Source organism: Oryctolagus cuniculus, chromosome 5, assembly GCF_964237555.1.
Source record: "Oryctolagus cuniculus chromosome 5, mOryCun1.1, whole genome shotgun sequence".
Lineage (NCBI taxonomy): Eukaryota > Metazoa > Chordata > Mammalia > Lagomorpha > Leporidae > Oryctolagus > Oryctolagus cuniculus.
This window is the reverse complement of record NC_091436.1, coordinates 159,814,932-159,832,429: the sequence shown is the minus strand read 5'-3', so window position 1 is coordinate 159,832,429 and position 17,498 is coordinate 159,814,932. Positions and strand designations below refer to the sequence as shown.

The 17,498-nt window shown below is 48.4% G+C and overlaps 1 protein-coding gene and 1 long non-coding RNA gene across 16 annotated transcripts in view; one reads left to right on the top strand and one right to left on the bottom strand.

Annotated features, from left to right (window-relative positions):
* The window catches only part of MAK (male germ cell associated kinase), a 52,296-nt gene extending 44,909 nt beyond the window's left edge, over positions 1-7,387 (bottom strand). For 9 of the 15 annotated variants that reach the window (XR_011388805.1, XR_011388806.1, XM_070074422.1 and 6 more), the window contains exons 1-2: positions 7,110-7,248; positions 3,984-4,298 (exon numbers count right to left, since the gene is read on the bottom strand). Coding sequence is in view for 12 of the 15 variants with exons in the window: in XM_070074422.1 (XP_069930523.1) it covers positions 3,984-4,084 (101 nt within the window). In the remaining 3 variants the exon portion in view is untranslated. The other 6 variants (XM_070074423.1, XM_070074427.1, XM_051855120.2 and 3 more) reach the window with 3 other exon arrangements.
* Positions 1,912-4,113, top strand: LOC103349676 (uncharacterized). The gene is made up of 2 exons (XR_011388807.1): positions 1,912-2,053; positions 2,482-4,113. It is a non-coding gene; the product is annotated as an uncharacterized lncRNA (long non-coding RNA).
* Positions 7,388-17,498: the final 10,111 nt, after the last annotated feature.

The window sequence follows — 17,498 nt, the reverse complement described above, 5'->3', positions numbered from 1 at the left end:
GAAGGACACGAGCCAATCCACACGGGGATCTTTTAAGCCTATAATGGCCAGTCTGTTTTGATAAGGTATACTGCAGCTGAGCCCTGAAAGACAGAGGTGCAGGCCTGTGAAGACAGGAAAAGAAACCTGGCAGAGCATCTAGTAAGAACTCTCTGGTCAGAAGTGCAAGGCCGTTTCGGGCTGTCCTTACTTCACTCATGTCCTGCACTGCTTTCTGGGCTACTCTCAACTACTCGTCCTAAGAGAAGGGAAGCACACTCCAGAAAGTTCCTGGAAAGTGGAATGCAAGACAAGTTTATTTCACTGCAAAAAAGGTTCTGAAATCCAAGCATACAAGGGGTCTTCAGAAAGTTCGTGGAAAATGAGTATATTAGGTAAAAACTAGGCAAAAATGTTCACACCAAATAAACGTATCTAATTCACTTTTCCATGAACTTTGTGAAGATCCACCACATTCCCTGGTAGCCTTTCTTGGTCTGCCCTTTTCCCCACAGCATCCATGGTCTTCTGCCACCTTCCATCATACGCTAATTTAACAGGTTTAGTCCTTCTCCCCAGACGTAAGCTCCTTGAGGATACTCCCAATACCAGTCTGCACACGGCGGCTTGTTCAGAACTGTTTGCTGAATGACAGGGTGGATTTCTATGCCCCGTGGAAGGAACTGCCTGCCGCCCGACAGTCCCGAAAGGCAGAGCTTAATAAATATGTGTTAACTTAGTGAGGTGACTTTAAACAGTTACCCGAAGTGCTATACCTGTAACATTCATGGCCTAAATTGGGAATGCTGAAAATTTTATACCACCAAAGATAAAATGATGGTCCTGATTGGATAGTTTGGGATGTAAGTTTGGAGGACAGGAATAAATTGAGAATGGAAAATAAGGGGTCTAATATTCAGGTAGAATTTATTCCTTCCCATCAGCTTGAATGAAACGGCAGAGCCTTCTTGTACGAGTCGCGTACATAATGATCCTGCTTTTCTATCTTGTCCAGAACTGGAGGGAATAGTGGCTATCGTGAACATTCATACTGATAATTCCGCCAGCTCCTGAACTGCAAGACCCCTGTCCTCCTGCAGTTACTCAAGAACGCCGTGTGGTCATGGGGCATGGTCCTCAACCTGCAGTGCTGCAGACTGACCACGCACCATCGCTACCCTGCAGTCGCTCTTCCTACAGCCGCATCCCTGCTGTCTCATCCAGCTTGGGTCCCACGGTCAGCCTCTCTCCACTATTTTCTCAAGGTCGCACACATATTATCAGAGTCCCCCCTCCCCAGCCTGCACCACGCTGGCCCTCCCGTGCTCGAGAACTCATGTAGGTGCTGCCGGTAGCCCCACTTTCTTGGCTCCTAGCTTTGGCCTGGCCCAACCCTGGCTGCTACAGCTATTTGGGGAGTGAACCAGTGAATGGAAGATCAATCAATATCTCTCGCTCTCTCTCACTCTCTCTCTTCTGCACCCTTTCAAAAAAATAAATGAATAATTTTAAAAATTGTATTTTACGAGGCCAGCACTGTGATGTAGTGGGTAAAGCCAGTGCCTGCGACACTAGCTTCCTATATGGATGCTGGTTTGAGTCCTGGCTGTTCCACCTCCTATCCAGCTCCCTGCAAATGTGTCTGGGAAAGCAGCAGAAGATGGCCCAAGTTCTTGGGCCCCTGCAAACCACGTGGAAAGAAGCTCCTGGCTTCATCCTGGCCCAGCCACAACCATTGCCGCCATTTGGGGAGTGAACCAGCGAATGGAAGATCTTTCTCTCCATAATTGCCTTTCAAATAAACAAAATAAATCTTTTAAAACAAGATTGCATTTTAGGTTGTCATACTCTGGATGACGTGGTAATCAGTTTCTAAGACTTGTCCAACTATGATGTCATGAGGCTGCTCCAGCAACCCTCTGGAGAGTTCCATGTGAGGAGGAACTGACGCCTCTTGCCAACAGCCCCAGTACAGACTTGCCAGCCACGTGTGAGTGTTGCGGGTTGCACCCCTCAGGAGTTCACATATTGAAGTTCTAACGCCCAGTACTTCAGAGTGGGACTCTACATGGAGGTAAGTCTCTGCAGAGGTAATCAAGTTCAGTGGGGTCAATCCAACATGACTAGCATCCTTACAGAGAGAGGAAATTTGGACACAGATCCTCACGGGGAGGAGGTCCTGTAAACACAGGGAGAACATGGTTTATACAAGCCGGGCGAGAAGCCTGGAACGGATGCTTCCCGCACAGCCTTCACAAGAAACCACCCCTGCCAACTCCTTGATTTCAGACTTGTGGGCTCCAGGCTGGTGAGACAGTAAATGTGGTATTCAAGCTACCCAGTGTGTGCTATTTTATTACAACACCCCTGTACAGGCTGATTTTTGTCTCCCCCAAAATTCAAATGTGTAGGTCCTCACCTCAGGTGCCTGGGCATGTCAGTGCACCTGGGGGCAGGTTAATGATGAAGAGATAGATAATCAAGGTTAAACGATGTCTTTAGGATATGACTGGTGTCCTTAAAGAGGACGTCTGGACAGATCCGCACACAGAGGGGAGACCAGGTGGAGATGTCAGAAGACTAGCCATCTACAAACCAAGGAGAAAGGCCTCCGAAGAAACCAACCCTGCCAACCCCTGGATCTCACACTTCCTGCTTCAGAACTGTGAGGAAATATCTTTCTGTTGTTTAAGTCACCCAGTCTGTGGCCTGGCCCTAGCAGACTAACATAGTGAGCCACCCTACAAGTGAATCCTCCCAGCCCTGGTCCAGCCTTCTGACCGCTGCAACCTTGGCCAACAGCTGACTGCCACCCCATGAGACTGCGAGCCCACACCACCCAGTTACACCAGTGCTAAATTCCTGACCCACAGGAGCTGTGTGAGCTGGTAAATGTTTGATCCTATTTTAAATCAACTAAGCTTTGGGGTATGTAGTGTAGAAAAATACAGGAGATTAAAGGGGACAATATGGGAGATTAAAAGGAACAATTAAATTAATCATACTTAATTCTACTTAATTGGTAAGCTTGGGAAAATATAAGCATATTTTCAAAAAAGTTCCTAGAGAGTGAGATTAATAAATAAGTTTATTTAGGTGTAAAAAATGCTTGAAATCCATGCAGAGGAGAATTCTTCAAAAAGTTCATGGAAAATGTGTATCATGGGAAAACTATGCATGGATTTCAAGACTTTTTATGCACTAAAACATCTTTTAATTTTTTAAATGTTTTTAATTTCATTTCCTATGAACCTTTCGAGGTACCCTCATACTATATGCCATTCAGAACTCAATTTGACATTATGAAGAACTGATTTGGCTGGCGCTGCAGCTCAATAGGCTGCCTGTGGCACCGGCACCCCGGGTTCTAGTCCCGGTCGGATGAAGCCGGATTCTGTCCCAGTCGCTCCTCTTCCAGTCCAGCTCTCTGCTGTGGCCCGGGAGTGCAGTGGAGGATAGCCCAAGTGCTCGGGTTCTGCACCCACATGGGAGACCAGGAGGAAGCACCTGGCTCCTGGCTTCGGATCGGCGCAGCACGCCAGCCATAGTGGCCATTAGGGGAGTGAACCAACGGATGGAAGACCTTTCTCTCTGTCTGTCTCTCTCTGTCTCTCTCTCTCATTATCTAACTCTGCCTGAAAAAAAAAAAAAAGGAACTGATTTGATGCCTATTATTTTAAAGAAATAACAAGCCATACTCTGTTTGCAATTTTAAATTTGCAAACATTACAAAGATGACCTTTCATTTCAGCCCGCATATTTTATGCATAACACTCATGTTTCTTTGGGGTTATCAAGACAGCTGGGCAGCCCAGACCATTCAGATAACATATGTGGACATCAGGAGAATAGTCCTTTTTGGTAATGTCTTTTTCCAGGATGGCGCTGCCCATTAGCCAAATGAGCGTGGGCTCTACACTGGACCTCTCCGTGCGCTTGGGTCCACTGTCAGGGAGGCAGAGATGGGAATTTCAAAGGTGCACTTCGCAGTGTCAGACACGTACCTTTTGATGGCCACCAGCTCCCCAGACTCGTTACTCTTGCCCATAAGCACACTCCCATAGGTGCCGTCTCCCAGCTGTCTCATGGTTGTGTATCGGTTCATCCTGGACAGACGCTACGGCAGTCACTGACCGAACGCTCTTCCTTGTCCAACAGGAGCGGAAGCAACTTCTTCACTTTTGTCTTTGCTCGCTCACTGTTTTCGCTCCACTGGTGACAGGCTCGTCATTCATTAAACAAAGGCTCTTCCCCAAGATTACGCAGTACAGTAATAAGGAATCTGGCAAGGAAACAGTGATTCCATTCTTAGGGACACCCTATAAAAATAAAAATAAAGTCAATTTGCATTAGAGAGTCTTCTTCGAAACATTTACTGGCCAACCCAGAGCAGTAACTTCCAAATAAACATGGGAAACACAGTTTTGTTTTGCTGCAACTGAGGATGGCTTCAGGACTGGCTCTACTTATCCTTGGGGAAGAAGAAACAGCACGGTCACTTGCCAGCTGCTTTCAGCTTGCGGGGTGATGTGGCACAGACTATGGGTCTGGCGTAGATTTTGCAGAGGTCTGATTCATGGTTCTCTGAGGTTCTCCTCAGTTTAAGCCCTACCACGCCTTCCAGGAAAACCAATGTGCACATTACCCTCCGAAACAAGAGGCTCAGCAAGTCCTCTTTCGAGGAATACTAATTACAAAGTAAACTCCATGGTGAGAAGCTGTCCTTTCCACCCCCCTGAAAATACAGGGACGATGTGGAGGCACAGATACAAGGCAGGGTTCTAATGGACCTACACATGGACAGTATATAGACAACTAGGTTTTTCAGCATAGCACAGTAAGGTCCTAAACTGGTTACTTGTCAGAAAGCCGTAATGCGAGCCAGCGTTTGGAGTGGTGGTAAGAGGCTCTTTGTGAAGCCCACACCCCGCGTCAGAGTGCCTGGATTTGAGTCCTGGTTCTGCTCCTGATTCTGGCTTCCTGTTAATGTGCACCTGGGGAGACAGCAAGTGATGACTCAAGTCCTTGCCACCCACGTGGGAGACTGGACTGAGTTCTCGGTTTCTGCCTTAGGCCTGGCCCAGCCAGGATGTTGTAGGCATCTGGGGAGTGAACCAGTGAATGCAAGATTGATGTCTGTCTGTCTTTCTCTCTCTCTGTCTGCCTTTCAAAGAAATAAAAATTGTAAACAACAGTACAGGTAAGTTAAAATACATAGCCTGCCTGTGGTTCTCCACACGTGTACAGTGTTTCTCTACCAATTACATGTATTCTTTGTTGACCTGTAGAAAACTAATTTTGCAAGACAGGAATGTATGAGGGTACTTAAACAAGTTTGTGGAAAAAATAATCAAAAGATACATTTATTTTGGAGGAAAAAAATCTTGGAATCCATGCATACTCACACTAACATGGTTTCTTATGTACGGACTATATTATGACATATATGCAACAAAACCAAAGTACAATAGAAATATAATCCTCAATTTAACGTAATTGTTCAGAACTCAGAATTCTCTACAACTAGGCTACAATATTTAGTATGTTTCCTATGGATTAAATGAAGTTTATGTTCTGATTTAAAGAAAAAGACATTTAACTAGAGTCTCAATTATAGACCTTCACCAAATACCCATATAATTTATCTCCCATTCTAGTTGTCTTCTGTTTATCTAAGTGTACGATTATTGTAAACTTGGGCTCTCCACAGCTTTGGCCAGCTAATAAGGGATTTAGACAGGATTAAAAAAGATTAACATAGAGGGCAAATGGAGGTTAAAACTCTCCTCTGCCAATCCCAGAACAGGTGTGAGGACTGGATATGCTCAGCTTGTCTTTGTAGAACCCACTATCAGGATCCCACTTCCAGGGCGGTCTTACTGTTTGTAAGACAACACAGTAATTAGTGTTTCTAAACGCACTAAGTGTTTAAAAAGCAAAACAGAAAAAAATATATTTAGCACTAACCAAGTGATATGTTTATAGACGTCTGAAGAGGGGCTATTATTGCAACAGGAAGACAAAAATTCTGTTTTAAAAGAAAGCACAGTGCTCTGTGCTAATACCACAAACCATTCTAAAGAACGAAGAAAAAGCACCCCAAGGAAGAGATGCAACATGGTCCCGGCTCACTTGTCTCCACCACCACTTGGACGCAATGAGTTATTTTTCCTGATTAAAATCAAGCTGGTTCCTTGAACAAATACCTACTTATTTCCAAAGCTTATCTAAACGCAATCACGTGAGCCTGTTTCCTTGCAGCGGGGGTTGCTACCCACTGGCTTCCTTGCTCCTAAATTCAAACCTCATCCGCAGGGAAGGCACAGGCGCTCCGAGCCTTCTCCACCAGCTAGGGCTGGAGTCGATCACCCGGCCGGCCGGGAGGAGTCGGCCCGGGTCTCCGCGGGCGGGCTGGCGGGCGACCCCCGGGCGCCCCGGGCGCGCGGCTGGGAGCACCTTCACCTGCGCGACCTTCGGGCCGCGCCAGCGAGCGCTGACTTCCTCCTCCGCTCAAACTTCGCGACTGTCCTGAACCCCACTCCGCGGCCCCCCGAGACCCAGGCTGAGGGCTGCCCGGCCGGCCCCGTGGACAGCTGACCCCGGGGAGCCCCGACCGCCTCCCGGCCGATCCCGCAGACAGCGGGCCCTGGAGAGCCCTGCGGACAGCCGGCCCCGGACAGCCGGCCTCGGGGAGCCCCGACCGCCTCCCGCGAACCGGCCGGCCCCGGACAACTGACCTCCGAGAGCCCCGACCGCCTCCCGGTCGACCCCGCGAACAGCCGGCCTCGGGGAGCCCCGACCGCCTCCCGCGTCCGGGCCGACCCTGCTGACAGCCGGCCCCGGAGAGCCCCGACCGCCTCCCGCGCAGGCGGACCCCACGGACAGCCGGCCCTGGAGAGCCCTGCGGACAGCCGGTCTCGGACAGCCGGCCCCGGAGAGCCCCGACCGCCTCCCGCGCAGGCGGACCCCGCGTCCCGGCCGATCCCGCGGACAGCCGGTCCCGGACAGCCGGCCTCGGGGAGCCCCGACCGCCTCCCGCCTCCCGCCTCCCGCCTCCCGCCTCCCGGCCGGACTGCGAGCGCCGGACAGCTGGCCCCGGAGAGCCCCGGCATCCCGCCCGCCTTCCCTACCGGCGTCCCGGTCCAGGCTCCCGGCAGGGCGCCGAGGGGACATGCCGGGCCGGCCTCGCAGGACGGGCTGGGGCTGGGTCGGACAGGACGGTGGCGGCCCCGCAGCCCGCTCGGGACTACCTGCCCGCGCCGGCGGCTCACCTCGTGGGCTCCCTTGTGAAGCTCCCGCGGCCTGTGTGTTTCGTCTCCTAGGAAACGGCGGGGGCGCGCCAGCTCCCGCGCGGCCGGCTTACACTCCGCCCAGGGGGCGTGGCCACCGAGGCCCCGCCCACAGCGCAAAAGCCCTGCCTGGTAGGGGCAAAGCTTTGGAGTACACCTGAGCCACCTAAGGATATTTTTTTTTTTTTTTTTTAATAATCTGCAGACTTCGTTTTCTGAGCATGTACTGCGCACATCATGTAAAGAGGTAAGACTGGGCCAGGTGAAAACTTGAAGGAATTTTATAGATTAATTTTATCACTCATTCTAACTACTAATTTGTACAAGTTATACTTTATCATGGAATTTGATGCCTGTCAAAAGGACAATAACCTAACCATATATTACAATGAAAGTATTTTTTTAAATTAAGCTCAACATCATAGAATTTCCCTAAAGTGTGTTGGTAAAATGCCTATACAGCATTGATTCCTATTCTATACATATTTCCTGTTAAAGCTTGTCTCAATAATACTTTGACCACAGTGCTGAGAACCTAGACAACAACATACGTGCAGATCCTCTAAGAAGCATCCTGTTCTCCATCTTATTCAGCAAGTTCTCTTTAGAGACGTTTATATGTCATTTGGTCATGTGACCACCCGCAAGGCCACGCCCCCATGCAAGATCCCGCCTCCACAGGGCTGTGGCTTCAGAGTTCCCCCGGACCACCTGTTGAGCTATGAGTGCCCTCCCTCTGCCGTTTGGGCTCCATACTTGGGAGAGTCTTGATTACCTTTTAGCCTGTGCTTTAGCAGAAGGTGGTTTGTTTTTCTTTGTTTTGTGTGCGTGTGTGTGCATATGTTTTAAGATTTATTTGAAAGACAGAGAGACAGAGAGATTTTCCATCCACTGGTTCACTCTCCAAATGGCTGCAATGACCCCGGGCTGGGCTAGGCCAGAGCCAGGGGCCTGGAACTCCATTCAGGGGTCCGCCGTGGGTGGCAGGGCCCAAGTGCTTGAACCGTCTTCCGCTGCCTTCCCAGGCACCTTAGCAGGGAGCTACGTGGGGAGTGGAGCAGCCAGAAGCTGAGCCAGTGCTCTCGTATGGTATGCTGGTGCTGCAAGCCGTGGCTTCACCCACTGCAATACGACATTGGCCCCTTGTTTAGGTTTTATTCCAATTCATTCTACAAAGTCTTGATTAATTAAATCTAGTTCTTAGACTGGGCGGGGTAAGAGAAAGGCATATGCTTGCCTTATACTGTTGCTTACTTGTACTGCCTGGGGAAAACTGTTCTTGTGTTGCAGTTTGTTACACTGGTCAGTTTCTCAGGATGTATGACCTCCCAGGCTACACTCCTAAGTTTGTGTTTCATTTCTTCATTCAGAAAACCTACCTAGCTCCAGTCAGGCTTGGATGATGGTAATTCTCAGATAAATGATGAATGCATGGGGGAAAAAAAAATAGAGTGGTAAGAGGGGGACACACTTGTGTTTCTGCAGGGGGTTTAGGCTGGCTGGCGAGATGCATGCATGAATCAGAGGCACGAGAGGTGAGGCGGTGGCAGATCCAATGAGTGATTCTGTTACAGCTCAGGCTCTCTGTGTGGCGCTGAGAGCAATGCCAAGGTAAAGACAGACATTTGTGTGGCCCTCTCACAGTCTAGACTGAAACAGGCCAGCAAAGTAAAAAGCCCAAGTTAGATAACAGAGGTCTCATATGCCCAGGGATGAAGCTTAGGCCTTGATGTGTGTCTGTGGGGGAACCAGTAAGGTGTTTCCCAAGAGGAGTGTGTATTTTATAAAGACCAGGGGAGCAGCAGTGAGTAGGGTGAGTGTGAGCAGTGAGTCTGGAAGAACCAAGAAAAAGAAAGAGGCTACTGCAAGGGCTGGCGCTGTGGCACAGCGGGTTAAAGCCCTGGCCTGAAGCGCTGGCATCCCATATGGGCGCCGGTTCTAGCTTTATAAACTGCTACACCATGGTGCTGGTCCCTCATGATCACATTTTAATACTAAACTTAAAACAACTTTTGCATGATCGTAGTTTTACAAATGCACTTCCGCACAGTCCTATAACATCTTACCTGGGTGAGAATACTTGTCCCTTTTGCAATTCTGTAGAGTAGCAACTATTATTATTACCTTTGTCCAAGTTGAATGCGTGTGTCAGAATTACTAGTTGGAAGATGTTAGTAAGAAAAATAATTTAGGGAGAGCCAAAAAAAAGAATCTGAGCATTATCATTTACACTATATTATAAGGTCATCCCAATATACAGTGTTCTATAATACTGCAATTCTGAAAACAATTTGCAATAGCCTGTCTTATTAAGAAAAATCAGTGTTTTAATGCTTTATGAATTTCCTGATTGGGAATTTGAATCTCACTTGAATTCTTATTGATTTCTAATCATTTGTGAGCATTTTTAAAAATGTTTATTTGAAAAGCAGAGACATACACACAGAGAGAGAGAGAGTGATCTCATCTGTTGGTTCACACCCCAGATGCCCATAAGAACTAGATATGCGCCATGACAAAATCATATGCTAGGAACTCAGTCAAGGTCTTCTACATGGGTACAGGGAACCACCTACTTGAGCCATCACCTTCTGCTCTCAGGGTAAGCATTAGTAGGAAGCTGGAATTGAGAACAGAGTTGGCATTGGGACCCAGCCACTCTGATATAAGATGCATTTGAAATACTCTGCCTCATTTATAAGCAGCTTTTTTTTTTTTGAGTTTTTTTATTTGAAAGGCAGAGTTACAGAGAGACAAAGGCAGAGAGAGGTCTTCCATCTGCTGGTTCACTCCCCAGATGGCTGCAATGGCTGGAGCTGCACCGATCCAAAGCCAGGAGCCAGGAGCTTCTTCCGGGCCTTCCACGCAGGTGCAGGGACTCAAGGAATTGGGCCATCTTTTACTGCTTTCCCAGGCCATTAGCAGAGAACTGGATTGGAAGTGAAGCAGTTGGCATTGTAGGCAGTGGCTTTACCCACTATACCACAGTGCCGGCCCCAATAAATGTTAAAAATAAAAAAGAATCCAGAACCTTTCCAAATAGCTCACTCTAAACCAAAAGAACTGCTTCATATCACTCTTTACATAAGTTTTTCACTAAAGCCAGACTAGGTAGTGCGGGTGTGTCCATTTTCACATGTGTTCACGGTTTGTGGCTTCTTACAAGAACAAGAGCATCAGTGCCGACTGATGAGACAAGACGGCGTCTTGGCCAGGTGGCATCACAGCACCTGCCTCATCCAGAGAGGCACCATGTCTAGAAGATCGAAAGACAGGGAACCCGAAGCATGGGGTTGGAGCGCTAGGCACAAAGCATGCAGTGTTGAGGGGCGCGGGGCAGGCTGGGAACCTGAGCCCCGGGTTGTCCATCAATAAGGGGCTGCTCCTCTGTGTCACCTCCATCCATTCCTGTCACAGATGTGTCTTGTAGGTGTCCTGCTTAGGAGGAAGCAATAAATTATATCACCTCTAGCGTGGTTGCTTCTGTCATCACGACTTTGTGGAGCTGATCCTTATCAGCGTTTCCTAGGTCCCGCGGCTTTGTTTACCGGTTTTTATTCACTGACTTTGAAGATTTCACTGGAATATGATACATCATCAAGTTCCTGCCCGAAAGGAAGTCCAAAGGCTCTGAAACAAAATTCAGAGCAAATAGGAGGGAAATAAAAACGACAAGTAGATAATGAGAGTTCAATTTTTACTCCCAATCTGTATGATTTCTTAAAATGCAGAATTGTTTATTTTAGTCACAATGGGAAATCTAGGATTGTGTACAGAAAGAACCCATATAACTCCTTTCAGCACAGAAACTAAATAAATATAAGCTTCACATTTTAAAAACACTACATAAGCCTTTGATTGCTAAGCATAGTTTTTAAAATAGCTTCGTAATTAGCTTTTAGAGGTACTTATTAAGATATCTAATTTTTATTTGAATGCTGAGATTTAGGCTTTTCTTAATAGGAGATAACTTGCTCTGTTAAGTTTACCACTTATATAAATTAAGAATTAGACTTAGGGTGGCTGTTTGGCCTGATGATTAAGCTGCGGTTACGACACCTGCATCCTACGTCAGAGCACCTGGGTTCCATTCCCAGCTCTAGCCCCTGAATACAGCTCTCTGCCAGCTTCCTGCCAGCCTGCGGCTCAAGTGGTTGGGTGTCTGCCACCCATACCGGAGACCTGGACTGAGCTCCCAGCTCCCAGTTTTGGCTCATCCCTAGCTGTTTCAGGCATCTTGGGGAGCGAATCAGCAGATGGCAATATTTATGTCTCTCTCTATATATAACTACCTCTCTCTCTCTGTCTCTCTCTCTGTCTGTCTCTCTGCCTCTCAAATGAAAACAAATAAATAAAAGGTAGCCCAATGTGATGTAGGGAAGGGGTGGCTAGCAAGGAGGAGCTGAGGTTGCCGGCTCTCCCCTCCCTGCAGCCTCACCTGAGCTGCAGCCCTGCCTGCACCAGCCCAGACCACAGCCCCCTTTCTGTGCAGCAGGAAACCTCAGCTTCCCTGCCTTCACCCCGTAGAGCCAGCGCCAGCGAGATAACCAGCGTGGCGCAGGCTGAACCCCATGATGATCTTGAGCTAATTATAAGGTCATAATAAAAAAATCATGGCTCCCACCACACACCAAGTTTCCCTCAAAGGGCAAGGAAATGGGTAGCACTCAAGCTCCACCTCTAACGCCGCCTCTGATGAATGTGAAATTGAGCCCCAGCACAGACACCATCCACTGTGCCTCCAAGATCATCAAAGGGATGGACACACACCTTGTGGAGTCAGCTCCCCTGAGCAGGCTGGCACTCCCTGATGAGTGTGTGCTTTTGTTTTGCATGCAAATAATATCACTCCCCTGCTTACCTTTGCCTGTGTCTTGTCCTTAAATTCCTTCTTGCAAGGAGGTACCTTTCTCTGAAGGGAGGAGAGAACTTCCACTTTGACCATGGCCTTGTCTAAATATGATCAGAGTCGGTGAACTCAGGGGGCTTCCATAGCCTTGGCAGCTCATGACAAGAGCCTAGGGTGATTACTGATGCCATAAACAAGAGTGTCAATTTGTTAAGTCAACAACAGGAGTCACTGTGCACTTACTCCTCATGTAGGATCTCTGTCCTTAGTGTGCTGTACATTGAGATTTAATGCTATAACTAGTACTCAAACAGTATTTTTCACTTTATGTTTCTGTGTGGGAGCAAACTGTTGAAATCTTTACTTAATGTATGCTAAACTGATCTTCTGTATATAAAGATAATTGAAAATGAATCTTGATGTGAATGGAAGGGGAGAGGGAGCGGGAAAGGGGAGGGTTGCAGGTGGAAGGGACGTTATAGGGGGGAAGCCATTGTAATCCATAAGCTGTACTTTGGAAATTTATATTCATTAAATAAAAGTTAAATAAATAAATAATAATAAAAATTCCTTCTTGCACTGGAGACAAGAACCCGGACTCAACCACCCCACGACTCAGGAGTGACAACTGAATACACAGAATAAATAGTTTTAGGAAAAATAAAATTGGCTTCCGAAAGGTAATGATTCTGTGACCATATTGTCTACTGCACTGTGGATTCTGCTATGGCAAAATACTCATTCTAATGACTTCTTTACCTTGTCTGGCTTTTTTTGTGAATCATCTTGGAACCTGTTGAGATGATTAGAATTTTTTTTTGAAGATTTGTTTATTTATTTGAAAGTCAGAGTTACACACAGGGAGAAGGAGAGGCAGAGAGAGAGAGAGAGAGAGAGAGAGTTTTCCATCCGTTGGTTCACTCCCCAGTTGGCCACAATGGCTGGAGTTGTGCCGATCTGAAGGCCAGGAGCCAGGAGCTTCTTCCAGGTCTCCCATGTGGGTGCAGGGGCCCAAGGACTTGGGCCATCTTCTACTGCTTTCCCAGGCCATAGCAGAGAGCTGGATGGGAAATGGAACGCCAGTTCTAGTCCCAGCTGCTCCAATTCCAATCCAGCTCTCTGCTGGTCTGTGTGGTCTTGAACCGGCACCCATATGGGATGCCGGCACTGCGGGTGACGGCCTTACCTGCTACACCACAACATTGTCCCTAAGATGTTTAGAATTCGGGTACTGTAAACTTTTGCTGCTGAGGTTAGTCTCATTAAAGCAATTTCTTTTAGCTACAGATGTTTATACAATAAAGCAAAAGTGGTTCATAGTTAATTATAAAAAAATGACAGTTCTGGAAATTTGTCATTGTTACTAAAAATGGAGAGATTGTCTAGAAAATTCAACATCCCTTCTTTTCCCACTTCAACAAACATAAATCCAGATGCGTTAATTTGAAATAGCTTGAATTATAGACACTGCCTCAATTTTTATGTTCACTTTGTAGATACAAATTGTCTGCTTTAAGTTCAATGAAATTAGCATTGGAAAAGGAGTATGAGATGTCTTCAAAAATTTTATGGAAAATGCCTATTATCAAAAACTATGCATGCACAGGGCAAGTGTTGTAGTGCAGTAGGTTAAAGCCCTGGCCTGCAGCATCAGTATCCCATATGGGCACCAGTTAAAGTCCCGGCTGCTCCCCTTCCGATCCCTCTCCCCACTAGTGTGCCTGGAATAGCACGGGAGATGTCCTAAGTCCTTGGATCCTGCACCCACATGGGAGACAAGAGGAACTCCTGGCTCCTGGCTTCAGATCAGCTCAGCGCCGGCCATTGTGGTCATTTGGGGAGTGAAACAGCAGACGGAAGATCTCTCTCTCTCTCTCTCTCTCTCTCTCTCTCTCTGTAACTCTGTCTTTCAAATATATGAAATAAATCTTTTCAAAAAAAAAAAAAAGAAACTTTTGCATGTAATTCAACAATTTTTTTACACCAAAATATATTGGTACTAACTTGTTGTACAACATGTGGGACAAGATCTAGTTTGAGGCACTAGGAAAGATAAAACATTAATTTGAAAACAGTCCCCATCAGAGCAACATGAATTTCACTAAAATTGAAGCAAGAATCAAAATCGACTTAATGACAAAGTTTGGGCGGAAGAATGGTGAAATCATTGCTGCCTTACATAAAGTGTATGGGAAAAACGTCCAGAAGAAATCAGCAGTTCACAAGTTGTTTAAAGAGTGGATGAGATAATGTTAAATGTGGGGAGCAACCCGGACTGGACTGAGTTACTGGAATTAAGACTTATTCTATGCATCTGCTCTCCCACAATATGGCGCTGAGAAGAGAGAAACAGCTTCTACACAGCTGCCTCCAGTTCAACCAATAAACTGTGGGACTTACTCCTGATTGGAGGAGAGCAGCGTACTTGGCGTGTGGGTAGCAGAGTTGGGATTGGTGGAAGAGGACTATAAAGGAGGAGAGAGACAACATGCACCAGGAACATCTAAGGGGAACATCTGAAGGAACACCTGTGCAGCCCCTGAGAGAGCCGGCCGGCGGTGTGCCGCTCCCCCGTGGAAGTGGGGAATGTGGCAGGGGGAACCGCCCTTCCACGGAGGTGGAAGGGTCGGTAGCCAACCCGGGAAGAACCAGCAGCAAACCCGGGGAGGGCTGAGCAGACGAAAGAACAGCACAGGGTCCTGTGTCGTTCCTCCACAAAGAGGGGGAGCGACATAATGGTGCCGTGACTCGGATATGAAGCCTAGGCAGGGTTTAGTGTCATTCCTCCATGAAGAGGGGGAGCGACATAATGGTGCCGTGACTTGGATAGGAAACCTAGGATGGATAGGAAACCTAGGAGGGAAGAAATGGGAAAATACCAGAGAGAGAGACTAGCAAAGAGCCTAGGGAAAAGCCGGACAGAAAAGGTGCCGGAAGAAGCTATCGAAAGCCTAGGCATAGACTCGGATACAGACTGTGGGAAAGAAGTTAGGATTTAAAGTGAAAGCAAGAAGAAACTTAGACTCAGATACGGACTGCAGGTTGAAAGTGAAAGTGAAACCTATAAGAAACTTAGACTTGGATACGGACTGTGGGGAGAGGCCAGGAGAAATGAGGGAGGAATATTGTTGGAAGAAAACTTAGGGAAACATACCGGGTAGAGAAAAATGTTAGGGAGGATGAAGCCACGAGTGCAGGCCGAGGCGGAGACGTAAGCCAGCTTGGAATTCTTCAAGTCAGCCCGGGGAGCAAAAGGCGAAAATCTGGAACCAGAGGCAGAGACGTGGGCCGCCAGGTTGGAATTCGCCAGGTTAGTCCGGGGAACTTGGACTGAATGCCAGCGGCGGAAACGTGAGCTATGCTGTGTGATTCGTGGAAGCCGCCGCGTGCAGAGAGAGCACGGGGCGTGAATGGATAGGGAACGCGGGGCTGGCGCGAGGCCGTGGTGCGGGCGCGAAGTGCGTGGAGACCGCGGAGTGTGCGCGCGAAGCCGAGCCGCGCAGCGCCGGGAAGCCGCGCAGATGAAAGAAGCGCGGGCTGAAGCGGCGCAAAGCCAGGAAGCCGCCGCGGGGCGGCGAGGCGCCGAGAAGCAGCCTCGGGGCGGGCGCCGGCAGGGCAAGGCGCCGGGAAGCCGCGCAGAGCCGTGAAGCTGCCGCGGGGCGAGGTGCCGAGAAGCAGCCTCGGGGCGGGCGCCGGGAAACCGCGGGGATAAGAGAAGCCGCGGGAAGTTTAGAAGTAAAATGAGAGAAATAGGAATGCTGGCAGATAGAAGTAAAATAGGAGAGACAGGAATGCCCGGAGGTAGAGAAATAGAGAAAAGTAAGGCCTCCCCTCAACATGGCAATGAGAGAGCTTGGATTCGGTCTGCCTGATTAGGGAGGTGGTGAGCACCTGCGGGCGGCTAGCAGCTTATGCGCCGCAGGTCACCGAAGACAGGCACAAATTAACATCAGTAAGTCTCCCCACAATACCGCAATGAGAAGGCTTGGATTCGGTCTGCCTGATTAGTAAGGCGGTAAGCACCAGCAGGCAGCTCGACCAGAGTATGAGCTGCAGGTCACCGAAGATAGGCATGAACCAACACTAATAAGTCTCCCCACAAGACGGCAATGAGAGGGCTTGGATTCGGTTTGCCTGATTGATAGGACTTGTAAGCACCTGTGGGCAACTCTAGCAAGCAGAGCAGAGTGTGTGCCGCGGGACACCGAAGACAGGCGCGTATCAACGCCAAAAAATAAAAAGAAAGGGGGATCTGTGGGGAGCAACCCGGACTGGACTGAGTTACTGGAATTAAGACTTATTTTATGCATCTGCTCTCCCACAATATGGCGCTGAGAAGGGAGAAACAGCTTCTACACAGCTGCCTCCAGTTCAACCAATAAACTGTGGGACTTACTCCTGATTGGAGGAGAGCAGCGTACTCGGTGTGTGGGTAGCAGAGTTGGAATTGGTGGAAGAGGACTATAAAGGAGGAGAGAGACAACATGCACCAGGAACATCTAAGGGGAACATCTGAAGGAACACCTGAGCAGCCCCCGAGAGAGCCGGCCGGCGGTGTGCCGCTCCCCCGCGGAAGTGGGGAATGTGGCAGGGGGAGCCGCCCTTCCACGGAGGTGGAAGGGACAGTAGCCAACCCGGGAAGAACCAGCAGCAAACCCGGGGAGGGCCGAGCAGACGAAAGAACAGCGCAGGGTCCTGTGTCGTTCCTCCACGAAGAGGGGGAGCGACATAATGGTGCCGTGACTCGGATATGAAGCCTAGGCAGGGTTTAGTGTCGTTCCTCCATGAAGAGGGGGAGCGACATTAAAGATGAAGCCCACAGCAGCACATCATTCGTATCAATCTGCAAGGAAAAATTATTTTGTGCCCTAACTGAAGAAGACTGATGACTAAGAGCACAAAAAATAGCTAACATCATAGATATCTCGTTTGGTTCAGCTTATACAGTTCTGATTGAAAAATTAAAGTGGAGCAAACTTCCAGTTAGATTGGCGTCTAAACTGTTGCACCCAGCTCAGCTGCAGACAGAAGCAAGGTTTTCATTAAGTGCGACCAGAAACTCGAGGCATCAGTTGAGGAGTGGGATCCGGAGGTGAAGCATGCCTTTGCCACGTGACGCTGAAGACAGCACCAGCAAAGCAATGGCTACCGAGAAGTGGAAGTGGTTCGAAGAAAGAGTGGACCACTCCAGAGCCAAGGTCACGGCAACAGGGTTTTGAATGTTCCAGGCATTTTACTTGGTGACTTTGTGGAGCGGGCCAGTGAGTGATAACAACTGCTGATGAGGATTGAAGTCAGCCAATGGTTCAGCAGAAAGTGCCCAGGGAATTCTTTGCCATGACGATGCTCCTGCTGACTCCTCGCATCCCACAAGGATACTC